The sequence below is a fragment of the Eschscholzia californica genome, unplaced genomic scaffold (assembly GCF_041429995.1).
Source record: "Eschscholzia californica isolate CP2 unplaced genomic scaffold, dmEscCali1.0.p SCAF_1, whole genome shotgun sequence".
Lineage (NCBI taxonomy): Eukaryota > Viridiplantae > Streptophyta > Magnoliopsida > Ranunculales > Papaveraceae > Eschscholzia > Eschscholzia californica.
Genome location: NW_028238198.1, coordinates 13,276,128 through 13,291,343, shown reverse-complemented (window position 1 = coordinate 13,291,343; position 15,216 = coordinate 13,276,128). Strand labels below are relative to the sequence as shown.

Here is a 15,216-nt window from a genome sequence, read left to right as displayed (position 1 = left end):
ATATATATATATTCTCAATAGTTGATGCAATGACACAATATTCAGCTTCGACATTAGATCAAGCAACAACATTTTGTTTCTTACTTTTCCAAGTAACTATATATCCTCCAACAAAAGTGCAATAACTTATTGTTGATTTTCGATCAACTGGACAGCTAAGCCCAAGCAAAACCATTAGTTGGAAAAGTAAGAAAGCTCAAAACATCTATAGAACTGAAATATCTTCTAATTTTAGTAAATGTTTTAAATTAATATTTTGAACATTAGTTCACAACATTCCACGGGGTAGAACCTCCTCTGGGAATATAAGGTGACCATGAGACTGATGCGGAGCCGCCATCCAGGAACGAATATCTTCGTTTAAAATACTCACTCCGTCCCAAAATGAACGACCTATTTTGAGAACCCAATTTTTTAAGGGAACATCACTAATTAGAGTCAGACTTTCAAAAATAACATGATTTTTCCAATTGTACCCTCATTAATTTTTTACGATACAATGAAAAAGTTTAACTTACTTTTAAATAAAGTTGTCATTACATTTAAAGTAGTAGGTATTATAGGAAATAGCGAAAAGTTCTTTTCTTTAATTTTAGAAATGAGACACTAACATGGGATAACTCAAAAAGGAAATTAGGTCATTCATTTTGGGACGGAGGGAGTAATATTTTTGGTGTAGATATTCTCATATTCAGGATCTTCCTCTGCACAGATTTCCAGAGAAACAAAGTCATAAGCACGGTGGTTCAGTGTCAGACCAACTACTCCAAGAACACTCATCCATAATCTAGTTAACAAATCAATGATTTGCAAGAAGTGTATTATAATACATCAATTTTTGGATTTGCTCATGAGAGAGGGCCAAATGGCAACTTAGTTGTCAAAGTTGTTGTGACACTAATTTTCGAGATAGTGTTGCATATTCCCTGAGAAAGTATGTTGGTCTAAATTGCCCGGGTTGTCCGTTTGTCGTCCTTGCCTGTCTAAATTGTCGGGCAATCCGGGTACCGGACCGGTCGGACTCGGACACAATGTTTTTTTTTGCTTGAGTGTCATAAAAGATATTCGTTAAGATTTCACACAAGCAAAGCTCATACAACATAGTCTCACATTGTAAAAATTTTGATATGAAAGAGATGCAAAACTTTATAAATAAGAAACGTAGTCTTTTCATGCATATACGTGTAAGTGTCTAGTCTAAATGTTAACTATATTAACTAATTATAACTATCTCTAAACTATTAAAATGTCTAAGTAAGTCAAAAATATCAATCAGTCAGGCCTATCGATCGGACTCAAGCGGAATGGCGGTTAGAGCCTTTTGTTCGTGCCTGTCCGACTAAATTTGGCAGTTCCAGACGTGAAGTCTCTGTCACCGGGCGCCACGACCACATCAGGCTCGAGCGGTTCGTGGGTGGATCCGGACTCACGTGCCTTTTTCCCACCCCTACGGGGTCCATGTCAAATGGCACTTTAGTTTTTTTTTTGTTGAGGGAAACTAAACAAACAAGAAACTACAAGTCCAAACAGTTGGCGAGATCTTCAATGGAGTGTATGGAACGCCGGAGTGGATTTTGACTTCCCCATTTTGCCAGCTTATCCGTCTGATTGTTGTTCAGTCTAGGAGTGTAGGAAAACATGATGCTCTCGAAATTGTTCTTAAGGCTGGCGATGTTGTATATTGGTTTCTCAGACTACCATTGGATCGAAGTGTTTTTGTTGAGGTGGCAGATCAAGTTTTGGTTGTCACTCTGATTGTGGAGGTACTGAATTTTGAGATTTATCGCCCATTTCAGTCGGCCAATAATGGCACTTTAGTTTTTTTTTTTTTTTTTTTGTTGACCATGGCACTTTAGTTATTCCATACAAAATGAAGGGGAGTTTGGTTAACTGAAAAATGTCAAACATTCAAAAGAGACCCCTCCCAAAACGTGACCATCCTACTTTGCTCGTCGCCCTCCGACCTCCAACCACTTTATCCTCTGTTTCTCTCTCTTTCTCTTTCTCCTGCTACTTTTGTACTGAAATTCTATACAAAACCTGCAAGTAAGAATCAAAATGAGTATGAAAAAGAAAACCCTAACCCTAGAAATGAATACAACTTCTTTAACAAGGGAAACTCGATGAAGATTAATTTACCTGAATTTCATTATAATCATCATCATCATCGTTATTGTCTTCATCGATGGGGAACAAAATTTGTACATTTAAAAGGAATATGGTAGAAGAACGTTATACAAGACCTCAAAGACTTGTTCGTCAACCATCTTTTGTTGATTACAAGAAACTTAGGAAGCTTATTTTATCTCAAAAGCTTGCACCTTGTTTTGATGGAGTTGAAGATTTAGAACCCAATTCTGATCTTGAAGAGTGCCCCATATGTTTCTTTGTAAGTTTCAATACTCTACTTGCTTCAAAATTTGATCTTTTTGAGTTTTGATTAGTTGGGTCTTTTCTATTTTTGATGTTTAAGTTTTGGGGTTTTCAGTTCTATCCTAGTTTGAATCGGTCAAGATGTTGCATGAAAGGAATTTGCACTGGTAATCTCTCTCTCTCTCTCTCTCTCTCTCTCTCTATGTATGAGGAATTGAAATCTAATTGGACTTATGTTTATGGGTTTTTCATTTTTTTGAAGAGTGTTTTTTGCAGATGAAGCCTTCCTCAGCAACCCAATTAACTCAGTATCCTCTAATCTCATTTTGTTTTCTTATTTAAATGTTATACAAGTACTCTTCCTATTTTATAGGAGGCAAAATATGATTAGGTTGGTTTCTTATGTAAATTGGACTCCAGAGTAAGTGTGGGGTGAAATTAGATGGACATTTAAAGAGGCCTTGGTTAGAACAACTAATAAACTTTCACAAAATTATGATCTTAATATGCTTGTTGTTGTGAAGTCCAAAAAGTTCATGTAACCTTGAAATGTATTCCTAAGCTATTAAAGATGCCCATTTTGCAAAAGTTCCAGTTACACTGTGGAGTATCGTGGCGCTAAGACAAAGGAAGAAAAGGGTATCGAGCAAGCTGTACGATCTAATCTCTAACATATATTCACTATTTCTTACACAGATATATATTAGTAATTGGGTATATTTGTGTGTTGATTGGTCTTATTTTGTTAACTTTGTATGATGCAGGAAGAACAAAAGGTCATTGAGGCAAAAATGAGAATGCGATTTGAAGAATCACGAAGCGCAGATCAGGTCCGACTAGCGAATAGGAACCTGTCTCCTGTGGAAATTGAATCTCCCACGCAGGGCTCTAGGGAGGTGTCTAATGGTGCTGCATCATACTTGACCTTCTTTATTTTTTTCATAAAACTATGCCCAGTTCCAGTTTCAAGTTTGAAAGGAATATTATACGTTCAAACTTCAAATAAATTATGACTTTGAGTTTTTGTATGTTTCCACAAGTAATTTACTTAAGTACTTTTTGATTGTGAAAGCAGGTTTCGAAGATGAGCTAATAGATTCCAATGTTTCTTCGGCTACTGGACATGTTGATGCTACCATCTCTTCTGTCCTAAATGCTTGGAATGAGAGGTATGTTCAACTACTACTTTCCTTTATATAGATATCGGACTTAAGTGCTGTTTCTATCGAATCATTGGTAGAATGGTGGGGTAATTGGAGATAAGTGATTTTAATACTGATTGATCTAGATGAATTTTGGGGTTGCTATTTTTACAGAAATCAGCCCTAGCATAGTTTAGTGACCATTTATCAAGTCTTTTTTTCTTTACTTTTTTCAGTTTTCGCTGTCAATAATTCACTGAACTTACCTACCTTTATTAGAGAAATGAAATATGGGTTCTAAATTTTAGGTTTGACAAATGTTAGGTTGTTTTAATATATAGCCTTCAGAGTCAGTTTCCTATATCGTTTATTACTTCCTGCTTCAAGAAACCAGGGTTTGAGTAGAAACCTTGAGAGGGGTATAAATTGGAAAACCTGTCAACCATGTCCGGAAACTTTTTTTCTATGTAAAGATTTCAGGATCTGTATGAAATAAATTTCTGGCTACAACATATTACTGGATTAGTATATATGCTCCCTTGTGGATAAGTAGTTGTTGCTTTGAGTTTTTCACATGATATTCTGATGTAGAAACGCAGCGGAATTAAAAGATACGAATAACTAAATAAGAACAATGAAAATAAAGATCAAATAACTCTAAATACTCAACTTTATTAAAACTTCAATGGGGTTTTTCTCTCAATCTGAGAATAATAGACAAACTAGATATCCTTTTATAGGATTCTGGACTTTCCTAGATAGACTTGAATTAGACTTCCTAAATAATTAAATACTGCAACTGCCTAAATAACTGGACTCAAATCTGGACCTTTCCAATTATTGAAAATATTAATATAGCATAATTCCTAAACCTAAATTAATTAATAATCATACTAAAATAAGGACTTCCTAAATCTACTCTCTCTGGCCGGTTGGTCTATGACTGGGTTCGGTCATGGAAATAGTCTCCACGCCGGGTGCCCCTGCATCAGCATCCCCTTCCCTCTAGAGGTTCGTCCCGAACCGTTTGTGAAGCGAATGTAGTTCTTCCGATCCATCTTCAATTGGCAATAACGTCACAATCTTCTTCTTCCATGGAAATTCATAAACATTCAAACGACCACGGTAAGTGGCATCAACATCAGATTGCCATGGTCGTCCTAATATGATGTGGCATAAATCCATATTGGTGACATCACAATTAACTGTAGACACATAAGAAGAACCAATAGAAAGATTAATAGTACACATGTGATCAACCCGTGTAGTAGTACCTGACTGAATCCAAGCGGTTTTATACGGGTTTGATTTAATCATTGTAGGAATACCCAAGAAATTGACCAGTTTCGTAGAAATTAAATTCTCTACACAACCATTGTCAATCACAATAGTACACACTTTATTCAGTACTGTTCCCCGTGTAACGAACAAATTCTTTCGTTGAGATAAATTCCTCTTGAAAGGTGTGAAAAGAACCCGCCGAGTGAGTAACATAACCCGATCACCGTTGTCTGGAATAGTGTTAATTCGTTCCAATTGATCTTCATCTGTATCTGAATCAGCTTTCTTTTCTACCATATTTGCTTTACCGCGAGAGGGGCAAGCATTAGAATAGTAGCCTGTTTCAAAACAACGATAACACTTAACTGGTGGAGGTTTTTTATAAGGATATTCTGTTAGTGATTTAGTACCGTCCTCCGCCTGTTTTGATTGATCTAATTCATCCGGTAGAGTTCGAACTGCTTGACTTCTCGTACTGTGTCCTCGGAAAATGGAACGTGAATCTGATTCAAAAGACCGAGCTACACTAATACATTCAGAAACCGAATTAAAAGCTCTCAAATTAACCAAATCTTTAATATCATTACGAAGTCCGTCCTTGAATTTTTCTACTTTCATTGACTCTGGATCTGGGAGATTAAGTCTTGTAATTAGTCTTTGGAATTCCGAAGCATATTCCTCAACGGAACGTCTTCCTTGGCGGCAACGTAAATAATCAACACATAGTTGGTTCTCATAATCCGGAGGGAGGAAACGGGAGAACATTAATGGTTTCAATTCTAACCAAGAAGAAATAGGAGGAAGGTGTAATAAACGACGATTTTCAGATTCCTGTTTCCACCAAGTAAGAGCAGTTTTAGATAAATAACCAGTTACACAACGTACCTGTTCAGGACCTTCAACTTGCATAACATCAAAAAAAATCTCAAGTCTAGAGACGTAATCCAAGAAATCTTCAATATTTATCGAACCATCATACCAAGGTACTTCCATTCGAATACGGTATGATGAACTAGGGTTCGGACATTCGGTGTCCGTGGGTGGAGTGTAATGTTCACGTTCGGTTTGAGTGCATTGGACTACCAAGGGGTGTCGTTGTGGTATGTTGGTTGGACGGGTGATAGGAGTGGTAGGGTCACGGGTTTGGGAATGGGTGAAGATATGTTCTCGGTTTCGGTTGAACGGGTGGAGTTGGTCTCGGTGACGTGGGTTTGTGGTGTTGTCGGGTTGGAGAGGGAGGTTGATGGTTGTCTCGGTTTCATGTGGACGACGGTGTTGTAGAGGTGGTGTAGAGGTGGTGTAACCGGATCAATAGCCGTGGTGGTGGATCGTATGGAGGTTGGGGTGGTTGTGATGTTGTTGGTATGGTGGGTGGGTTTCGGTTTGGTTGGTAGTGAATGAAGGATATCGGGTATACGGGGAAAGGAGACGTGGGTCTTGATAGGTTGTAATGGTTCCTAAAGGGGCAATTGGTTGGGTTTGGTTGGTGATGTTTCGGTTGTTGGTTTGGGGGTTGGTGAGGAGGTTGTGGTCGGCCGAGAAGTGGCTCTCGTGTGGTGGTCGGTGTGGTGTTGTAGTTGGCTCGGGGAAGGAGAACGATGGTGGTGTTGACATGTGGGTATAGGGGGGGTACGTAGGTGTTTGAAAAGGTGTGTTTGGTGAAGAGGAGGTGATGAAGGGTGGTGTGATAACCGGTGGAGGGTGGCTAATGGTGTGACCGAATAGTGGTGTCGTGGGCTCGGGAGGGAAACCGAGAGGAGGAAATCGGGTGGTGTTGGTGGTACCCGGTAGTTGTGAGGGTTGTTGATGTGTGATAGTGGTGGGAGGTGGAGTTTGGTTTTTACACATACCTTCTAGTTGTTTGGAGATGATGGTGATGGAGTCATTGAGTTGATCGAATCTTTGATCGATTTTATCGAATTTTTCTGTTGTTTCCTTCTTGTACTCATTGAACCCTTCTTCCAACTTTTTACCTGCAGATAGCCCTTCTTTAATGTTGTCCCATTCAGAGGAGAAAGTTGGTGTTTTCTCCTTAGTTGGTGTAGTAGAGATAGTAGTATTAACCATGATTATAAAAGTTTTGAAGAAAGAAAAAAAAAATTATGGCTCTAGATACCACTTGATGTAGAAACGCAGCGGAATTAAAAGATACGAATAACTAAATAAGAACAATGAAAATAAAGATCAAATAACTCTAAATACTCAACTTTATTAAAACTTCAATGGGGTTTTTCTCTCAATCTGAGAATAATAGACAAACTAGATATCCTTTTATAGGATTCTGGACTTTCCTAGATAGACTTGAATTAGACTTCCTAAATAATTAAATACTGCAACTGCCTAAATAACTGGACTCAAATCTGGACCTTTCCAATTATTGGAAATATTAAAATAGCATAATTCCTAAACCTAAATTAATTAATAATCATACTAAAATAAGGACTTCCTAAATCTACTCTCTCTGGCCGGTTGGTCCATGACTGGGTTCGGTCATGGAAATAGTCTCCACGCCGGGTGCCCCTGCATCATATTCTATGTATAGCTGATATATGTCCAATCTATAGTTTCTTGTGAGAATGGCCCTACATGGGAAAAGGGTACTCTAGTAACCAAGAATATGATATCTAGGTCCTCTCCACTTGGTTTTGACTTGGACAACCACAAACTTAATATGGTATCAAGCCTACGCACATAGGTGATAGGTCCAATGACCACACTTGTCCACGTTCCCTAATAAAAAGAAACTTGTTGGGCTCAAATAACGCCACAGATGAGGGAGCTTGTGAAAATAGTCCGACTACGCAACTGGTAATAGCCAGTGTAACGTTTCATCCTTCTTAGTTTTCTGCTGGTTACAAAAAGTTTTGTTATTTTTATTCTTTTCATTTCTTTGTACGAAGATACTTCCATCTAATATTTGCCAGCATTTAGTTCTCTATTCCATTCACAACTATAGAAACGACATTTATTTATCATGGCAAATAGTTAATTTGAACTTTCTACTGTCACAGGCAGGCAGAGTTTGGTGTTGATCTTGAAGAAATCATGATAGCTGAAGCGATTCTGCGATCTCTACAGGTTAGAGTAGTGTTAGTTTTACTACTTATCATACTCTTTCCATATTCAATTTATGAGTTGCAAGTTCGCCCGGGCTTGGGCTCGCATTCTGCACTGTTTGCTGAACTTGACTGTAGTTCAACCTTTTCTTCTCTGTTTCTCTATATAAATATAACCATACTGAAACAGAAATGCTCGGGTCCTTAATCGGCAAGTAAACCGGCTATTGACTTCTGTACTACTGCTTAATTAGTCAGTTTGTGACAAATGAGATCTAATCATCTAAGTTGCATGCACATGACTCATTTATCAGGATACTACCTCGCAAAGTAGTACAACTCAGCAATCTTCAGGATCATACGGCAATGACGAATCCCAATTCGACGATAACCTCAGAAATGAAAGCATCCAACCTTTGTCTTATGAATCTGATTCACCAGATTCTGTAGCTGTTGGAATTGCAGCAGCAATTGCAAGACTAGCTGAAAGAAACATTCTTCAGTCTGGAACATTTAGTTCGATTGAGGACACTGATCATCAAACTAGTCAAGCACAAGATGAAATCCCGTTACCAGAACAAGCGATGGGAGCCGTTGGGTCGTCTGGAGATCCTGATTTTGATGACATGGGATCAAAACATGAAGGTCTCATAAGTACTTCCACCACTGATATCGATAGTGTGGACTCATTTTCTGCTTGTATCCTAGCGAGGAATGAAGACCCAAGAGATGAATATAACTTAGATAAAGATCCGATACTGGAGCCTAGTGATAATTCATGTTCGGGTAGTGTTCATGCAATAGCAGATGCAGGATCTGGGAGCCCGACTTGTCCCGAACTCTTGGTACGAAGTAGAACTTAAGCTGCTCTCGGAAACTACACTCTATTGATAAAAAAACAAGCTTTCGGGTATTTTCAAGCTCCAATTCATGATCTTATTAGATCCATATTACATAAAGGTTATCATCAGTCAAGGTAAATCAAATACTCTTTTGCTTTGTCATTTTACCTGTTAAAATAATTTACGCCTCTGTCCATGGTTCAGCTTGATGAACGGGTATCATGGTATCCAAATCTCACAAAAGATGAAAAAAATTTAGCAAAAGGTGTAGTCGTTAGATTTCTGGATCCTCTGTATATATCTCAACATTGTTTGTGTACGAAAATAGAATTGAAGGATTGTGTTTTTGGTATGAAGTGAACATGATATTTGAACATCTACTAATAATTGGTTGTCAATGAAATATAATTTTTTATAGTATTATAAATCAATTTGTTATTTCAATGTTTATTTATTCTTCATGCAATCCCTTATTTTTCTTCATTAGCAGTTTTAAATTTGTTATATTGCAGTCCCTTTTGTGTGTAAAGTTAATCATAAAAAATGCTAGGGAACAAAAAATTCAGATACAAATCCTATGTGGCTTTATTGGAAAGGAAGTGGATGTGAATTATTGAAAATTCCAATCGTCGAAGCATATCGGATTTTTGTCTAGAGTCTATTCTTGTTCTCCGTACATAAATGCACGGACGTTCTAAAATATCCAAAGTCTCCAAGATTAGTTGATTATTGCGAGCGATTATTGCCTGAGGACAAGGTTGAAGCTTCTTAGTAGATATGTTCAGAAAGAGAGAATTGATTGGAGTTAGATTTCAGAATGTTCATTTTTACTTGACTCGTCTGAATGGTTGATTGGTTTGATTTTAGTGCCACTTCCTATGATTTAGACTCAAACACCAAGAAAAGAGAAAATCGACACCACCTTAGTTAATTTGATTGAAATTGAGGATGAATTGTCAAATAGTTTTGTATTAAGATGATCTACATGATAGGTGTATTTTTTTTTTAATTCGGGTAAGACTGCGTCTCAAAGTCCGGTTCATATTAACGTTAGTTTTTGTTTGATTTGTGATGTCTGGTTCATCTGAAAGGTCGAATCCAGATGATTTTTGGTCTCTGTGACTTGAATAGATATGAAAAGAAGTTGCAGTCAAGCGCCATTGTCTAGAATAGCTTAAAATAACTATTGTGTCTTCGACTAACACAAATTTTGATTATTTAGATTCAGCCAGGGCCGGTCCAAGTGTATCGGAGGCCCCAAGCGAAATTAAAAATTGGGACCCCATACAATGGATATTAGAAAAAAATTAAATAAAATTTAAACAATGCAAAGGATAGGAATCGAACCCTTGACATTTTATTCAAGATTTAAACTCTTTACTACTAAGCTACGCCTTAAATTATGTTTGAAATTAGTTTGAAGTACAATTAGTTTTTCGAAATTTACATACGAAATAGGAAACATGAGGCCCTTGATTATTTGGGGCCCAAAGCGACCGCTTTGATGGCTTTGGTCACGGGCCGCCCCTCATTCAGCCAAACTAGGTTCACATGAATCAGATTGAGACAATGAAAGAAAAATAAACACCACCCAAGACAGAAGTACTCTATAGCTCTTAAGAACATGTCTTATTTATTGTCTTATTTAGTTGAACACATATGCAGAAACTAAAACACACCATACAAATACAATATCAAGCTAAACTCATGAATCACAACTAGGTACCAAAAGAAGCATTTCAATCTGGTGACATGCATATCATTTCATCGTAATTTAAGTCTAGCTAGTGTTGATCTCTAATGGCATATGATGCTTACAATACCTAGTTTCCACCACCACCGGAACCAGAACCTTCACCATAACCTTCACCGTAACCAGAACCAGATCCAGATCCTGAACCACTACCTCGGCCGGAACCAGAACCAGAACCAGATCCAGATCCATATCCTTGTCCTCTACCTTGCCCTGATCCTCGGCCAGAACCTGAACCTGATCCAGCTCCAGAACCTGCATAAGACCCTGCTCCACTACCAGCACCAGAACCGGACCCAGCTCCACTACCAGCACCAGAACTGGAACCTGAACCAGAGCCAGATCCAGACCCAGAGCCGCTACCACCTAGACCAAGACCCAATCCAAGACCTAGGCCAAGACCAAGTCCAAGGCCACCACCACCATTACCACCCAAGTCCAAATTCAAGTCTTTTCTCTCAGGCCTGCCGTCACTAGTAAAGACTAGTGAGAAAATAAGGAAACACACAACTAAGGTTTTGATGGAAGACATTCTATTAATACCTTTCTCTTTGTCTCTCCTATAAGCTCTTTTAGTGTTGAGTTCTTAGTGTCTGTGGACGGATGAGCATATATATAGATATTCATGCCTACGGTTAAAGCCATTCCCTTGTGAAATGAAATAGAAGTCTCCTAAAAAAATAATGAAATCCGATGAGAGGATAATGATTTGTTCAATAAAAAATTCTGGTAAGAAAAACGTGCTAGCAATTTAAGTTTTTTCTGAAAGTGCAAAATGCCACGATATCACCACCAAGTAATATGGAATCCACTTTGTATAGCACTATATTGTCGACCGTATAGTCTCTAAACCTATCGGTTTAGAAGTATGTGGAACGAAAATGCTACGTCTACTTATAATTTGACTTGATTTGATGATTTCTATATTCATACCAAAGATTTGAACTCCTTCAAATTTAAGTTTCAAAGAAAAATCTTCCAACTTGTCCACACCTTACGTACTATCTGCTGACTTGTCTGGACATTACGTATATGTACTACGTTTGAACTTTTGCAAACTTTGTTCGATGTCCAAAGAATTTTGATCTCTTTCTTAAACAAAACACAAGTACCATCTGATCAGGGCCGTCCCTAGTATATCGGGGGCCCCAAGCGAAACCAAAAATTGGAGCCCCAGGCCGCCCCTGCTGATACCTTTCTACTTCATAATTGAATATACAATCAAATGAAAAATGATAAATAAAAAAAGGGGTGTAGTTTTTTTTTTTGTCGAAAGAAAAAGGGGTCTAGTTGCTTCTCATTGTAATATCCATATAAATTGTGGGACAAAGGTTTCTCATCAAAATGAGATGCATCGTATTGTGAGAAGTTAACATCTTGGACCCTGGAACCAATCTTAAGGCCACTTTACAAAAAAAATATTCTAAAGGTAACTTCCACTTAGTTGGTCTCATAGTGGGCAAGTTATGCGGGCACCCATTTTAAAGAGCCTAGCCAAATAAGGCCAACTCACCAACAAACCTAATAAGTAAATATCAATATGAAGCCCTTGCAAACAACTTGCATCTACTCCGCAGTGCAGACGTCCCGGGTTCGATCAATGGAAGAGCAATGGAAGGGAAAATCCAAGAATATTGGCCATTTGATTTGTCGGGTTTTAAGCCATTATATTTCGTCGGACTTTAGGCCAGTAGTAATTCGGTAGTTATCTTGCTTATCACATCGTATCAATGCCTTTGTAATGATCGTTGTAGTCAATATTAAAAAAAATAAGAAAATAAAAATATGAAGACCCTCTAGGCACCACTACATTTATCAAAATAAGCTTCAAGCCAAAGAATAGACTAGCCCAATGTTTAGTTATCAAAATACCCCTCGATATATTAAGAAAGTTGTCAATATTCCATTTCAATTTATTTCGTAATTTTTTGGGGAATGAATTGAACGAGAGAGATGAAGACGTTGACGAGATGAGAGAAATTGATTTTTTAACTGAATCATTAAGTGAATTCTAGGTTAATGATGTCCAACTATCTTTAGTTTATGGGTTGAAATCTATTTTTAGTGTTTTTAGTTCAGTATCTCGCAACCAATTCTAGAGAGAAAAAGCACAATCTGATTATACTGTTACTAGAATTGGTGAAGATTTATCGGCTTTAAATCAGATTGATTTCATTAATATTACTGATGTGTCTGAGGATCTGAGGGTAGTCGTTTGTGAACATGACTCCAACAAACCCTTTGACTGCAAAGGTCACTGCAAACAATTTACAAACGATTGCGAACACTTTGCAAACCATTGCAATCCTAATGCAAAACATTTGTAAATGGTTTGCAACCCATTACACTCCTATTGCAAACCATTGCGAGCAATTGCAAACATTCTGCAAACGATTGTAGACACTAATTTACAAACGATTGCAAGTACTCTGGAAAGTGGAAACCATTGTAATCCTAATGCAAAACATTTGTAAATGGTTTGCAACCCATACACCCTTGCTGCAAATCATTGCGAGAAATCGCCAAGAGTTGCAAACATTCTGTAAACGATTGCAGACACTTTGCAAATCAATGCCATCATTTTGATAACCATTTTGTAAATGGTTATCAAACTGTTTGTAGACAACTGCAAATTATATGCAGACAACTGCAAACTCTTTGAAACATAATTTTGTAAACAGTTTGATTAGTATTTGCAATGGTTCGCAAATTTTTGTAAACAGTTTGCAAACTATTTGCAGTGGTTTGATTAGTATTTGCAATGGTTTGCAAATTTTTGTGGAACTTTTCGCAACAGTTCGTAAACTGTTATTAGTAGTTTGCGCCCATTGTTGAAGCTTGAAGATCCTTCTTTTTACTCATGTTGAAGAAATCGAATCTTTGGATTTTTAGAAAGAGAAAGAGTATATGTTTCGTTTGAAGATTAAGAGGCTTCGCGGCCAGAAACCAGACCGATGTTGCTTTGTTTTTAATCGGTTGTTTCTAGAGAGAAAGACGAGTAGTTAAGGAGGAAGAAGGGCATAAATGATTTTGGGGGAGGGAAAATAAGTGAAAAATAAGGGCTTTTCAAGGTAAATTACAATGTTGAAGACTAGAATAATTTAGCGGATCATTTCTGAGCAAAAATATAAAATTCAGTAAAACTTATAAATTTGCAAGTACAGAGACGTGGTGAGCAAAGAAAATTATGTAGTAATTTTAGGCTAGTGCACCATAACTTAAAATCCTAGCTTCACCCATGACCCATGAACATCATACGAAAGATCCTTCGATATGAGTACTAGTCATTTAAGTGACTGTGCCTTAATGGAGGTGTAAGCAAACCCAACAACCCTACAACTATAATGTTAATCAAATACTATAAAGATGTTTTATAACTATCTCATCTACCAGCAAACTTCAATCATTATATGTGAGAAAAAGTGCAATCAAGATGAAGTTTAATTAAGGAATAATTAATCATACACGCCTTATATTAATAAAGTAATTAACACTTAGCTTCAATCATACTTGTCTAGTACTTTAATCTTCCTTTCTAAAAGGTGGTCCCTATTGCATGTTTTAGTCATAATGGTTTACATGCCCCTTTGGTGGTCACTTGCTAGTTGCTACCTCACCTTAATTAATCTCTTCTTCTTCTTTTATCTAGAGTTCTCATTTGAATGACCCTTTAATGTTAATTAAGTACTAATCTATATTTTTTAGTAAAAAGAATCTGTTCACTTGCATGATCTAGGTATGTTTAGTTTAGTGCACCATTTTCATCTATACATGTTAAATTGTGTCCCGTTTAAGTGGATCAAGACATGTGTAATTTTCTAACTATATTATTCAGAATAACGACAAATAAGTACATGATGAACTAATGGAATATTGAAAAAGTAACTAAACTTCGTCGGGTGGTGTTAACTGTTATGATGTTGATCTATGTACTTAGAGATTTAGAGTTAGATGTTGAGCCTGTTCGAAGAAAGAAAACTTGACCGTCTGTCCTATCCCCCATCTACGTCTACACCAACTTAAAGGAACACCGTAAGTCGGGTCTCAAACAAGCCTATCTTCATATATGATATATCAACCGTGATAGGGAAGTCGTCAGTGTGAATCCCCATCCAACCGCTTGAATTTACCCGTTTTCATCAAGAGACAAAGTGGCGGAAATCCAACAGTTGGGCCGGAAATTCACCCCAAATTCACACTAAATTTGTCGATCTCTCGATTTCTTTTTCAGAGTACCCACCATTACCATATCCTGATGTGATAGGTGCTGAGCTTGATTGTGTGGTTTGAAAATAAAGGGAAGCAAAGAAAGTTGGTGTCTTGTGTCTCTTGTTCTCTCTACTTTCTGTTTCCATAAACATTATAAGCTCATATCATGGTTAGCATGTGTCCGGCCCCTATCTTTATGATCTTTGGGGTCTCCGTCCTACTGATCATCATTTCTCTCTCTCTCTATTCTACTTGCTGCTATTATAGAATATGGAGCCTTTGTCCCTTAACTTCATATTTATTTTATCTGTAAAGTTGGTTTACATTTTTTATATCTCATCTTTCTTTTTCATTTGATGAGGAATTTTTTTTAATAATAATAAATAAATAAATAAAATAATAATAGATAATACTGTTTCGTGTCACAGTAAAGGCGTCCATGCACATCTAGATGATTATAAAACAAATAAAAGTATTCCAAATCGATAGTTAAACAATTCACTTGGAGACTTGGAGAAAGAATGTGCCAGAAGTCTGGCATCGATTACTCTGAAATTTAA

At 37.2% G+C, this 15,216-nt stretch overlaps 2 protein-coding genes across 5 annotated transcripts; one reads left to right on the top strand and one right to left on the bottom strand.

Annotated features, from left to right (window-relative positions):
* Positions 1–1,899: 1,899 nt before the first annotated feature.
* On the top strand, positions 1,900–9,121 carry LOC147564270 (E3 ubiquitin-protein ligase DA2L-like). 4 transcript variants are annotated; one of them, XM_086644959.1, is made up of 8 exons: positions 1,900–2,389; positions 2,489–2,540; positions 2,636–2,681; positions 2,945–3,026; positions 3,138–3,279; positions 3,449–3,542; positions 7,808–7,874; positions 8,167–9,121. In XM_086644959.1, exons 1-8 carry the CDS (start codon positions 2,186–2,188, stop codon positions 8,713–8,715), a joined length of 1,236 nt encoding a protein of 411 aa, XP_086501085.1. In that variant the 5' UTR covers positions 1,900–2,185; the 3' UTR covers positions 8,716–9,121. The 4 variants fall into 4 exon arrangements, with proteins under 4 accessions (XP_086501085.1, XP_086501084.1, XP_086501083.1 ...); XM_086644958.1 differs by having other exon boundaries at positions 1,932–2,389; positions 2,963–3,026; positions 3,446–3,542; XM_086644957.1 differs by having other exon boundaries at positions 1,932–2,389; positions 3,446–3,542.
* Positions 9,122–10,304: 1,183 nt separating this feature from the next.
* LOC147564269 (uncharacterized) lies at positions 10,305–11,074 on the bottom strand. Its single transcript, XM_086644963.1, has one exon. It carries the CDS (start codon positions 10,977–10,979, stop codon positions 10,518–10,520), a length of 462 nt encoding a protein of 153 aa, XP_086501089.1. The 5' UTR covers positions 10,980–11,074; the 3' UTR covers positions 10,305–10,517.
* Positions 11,075–15,216: the final 4,142 nt, after the last annotated feature.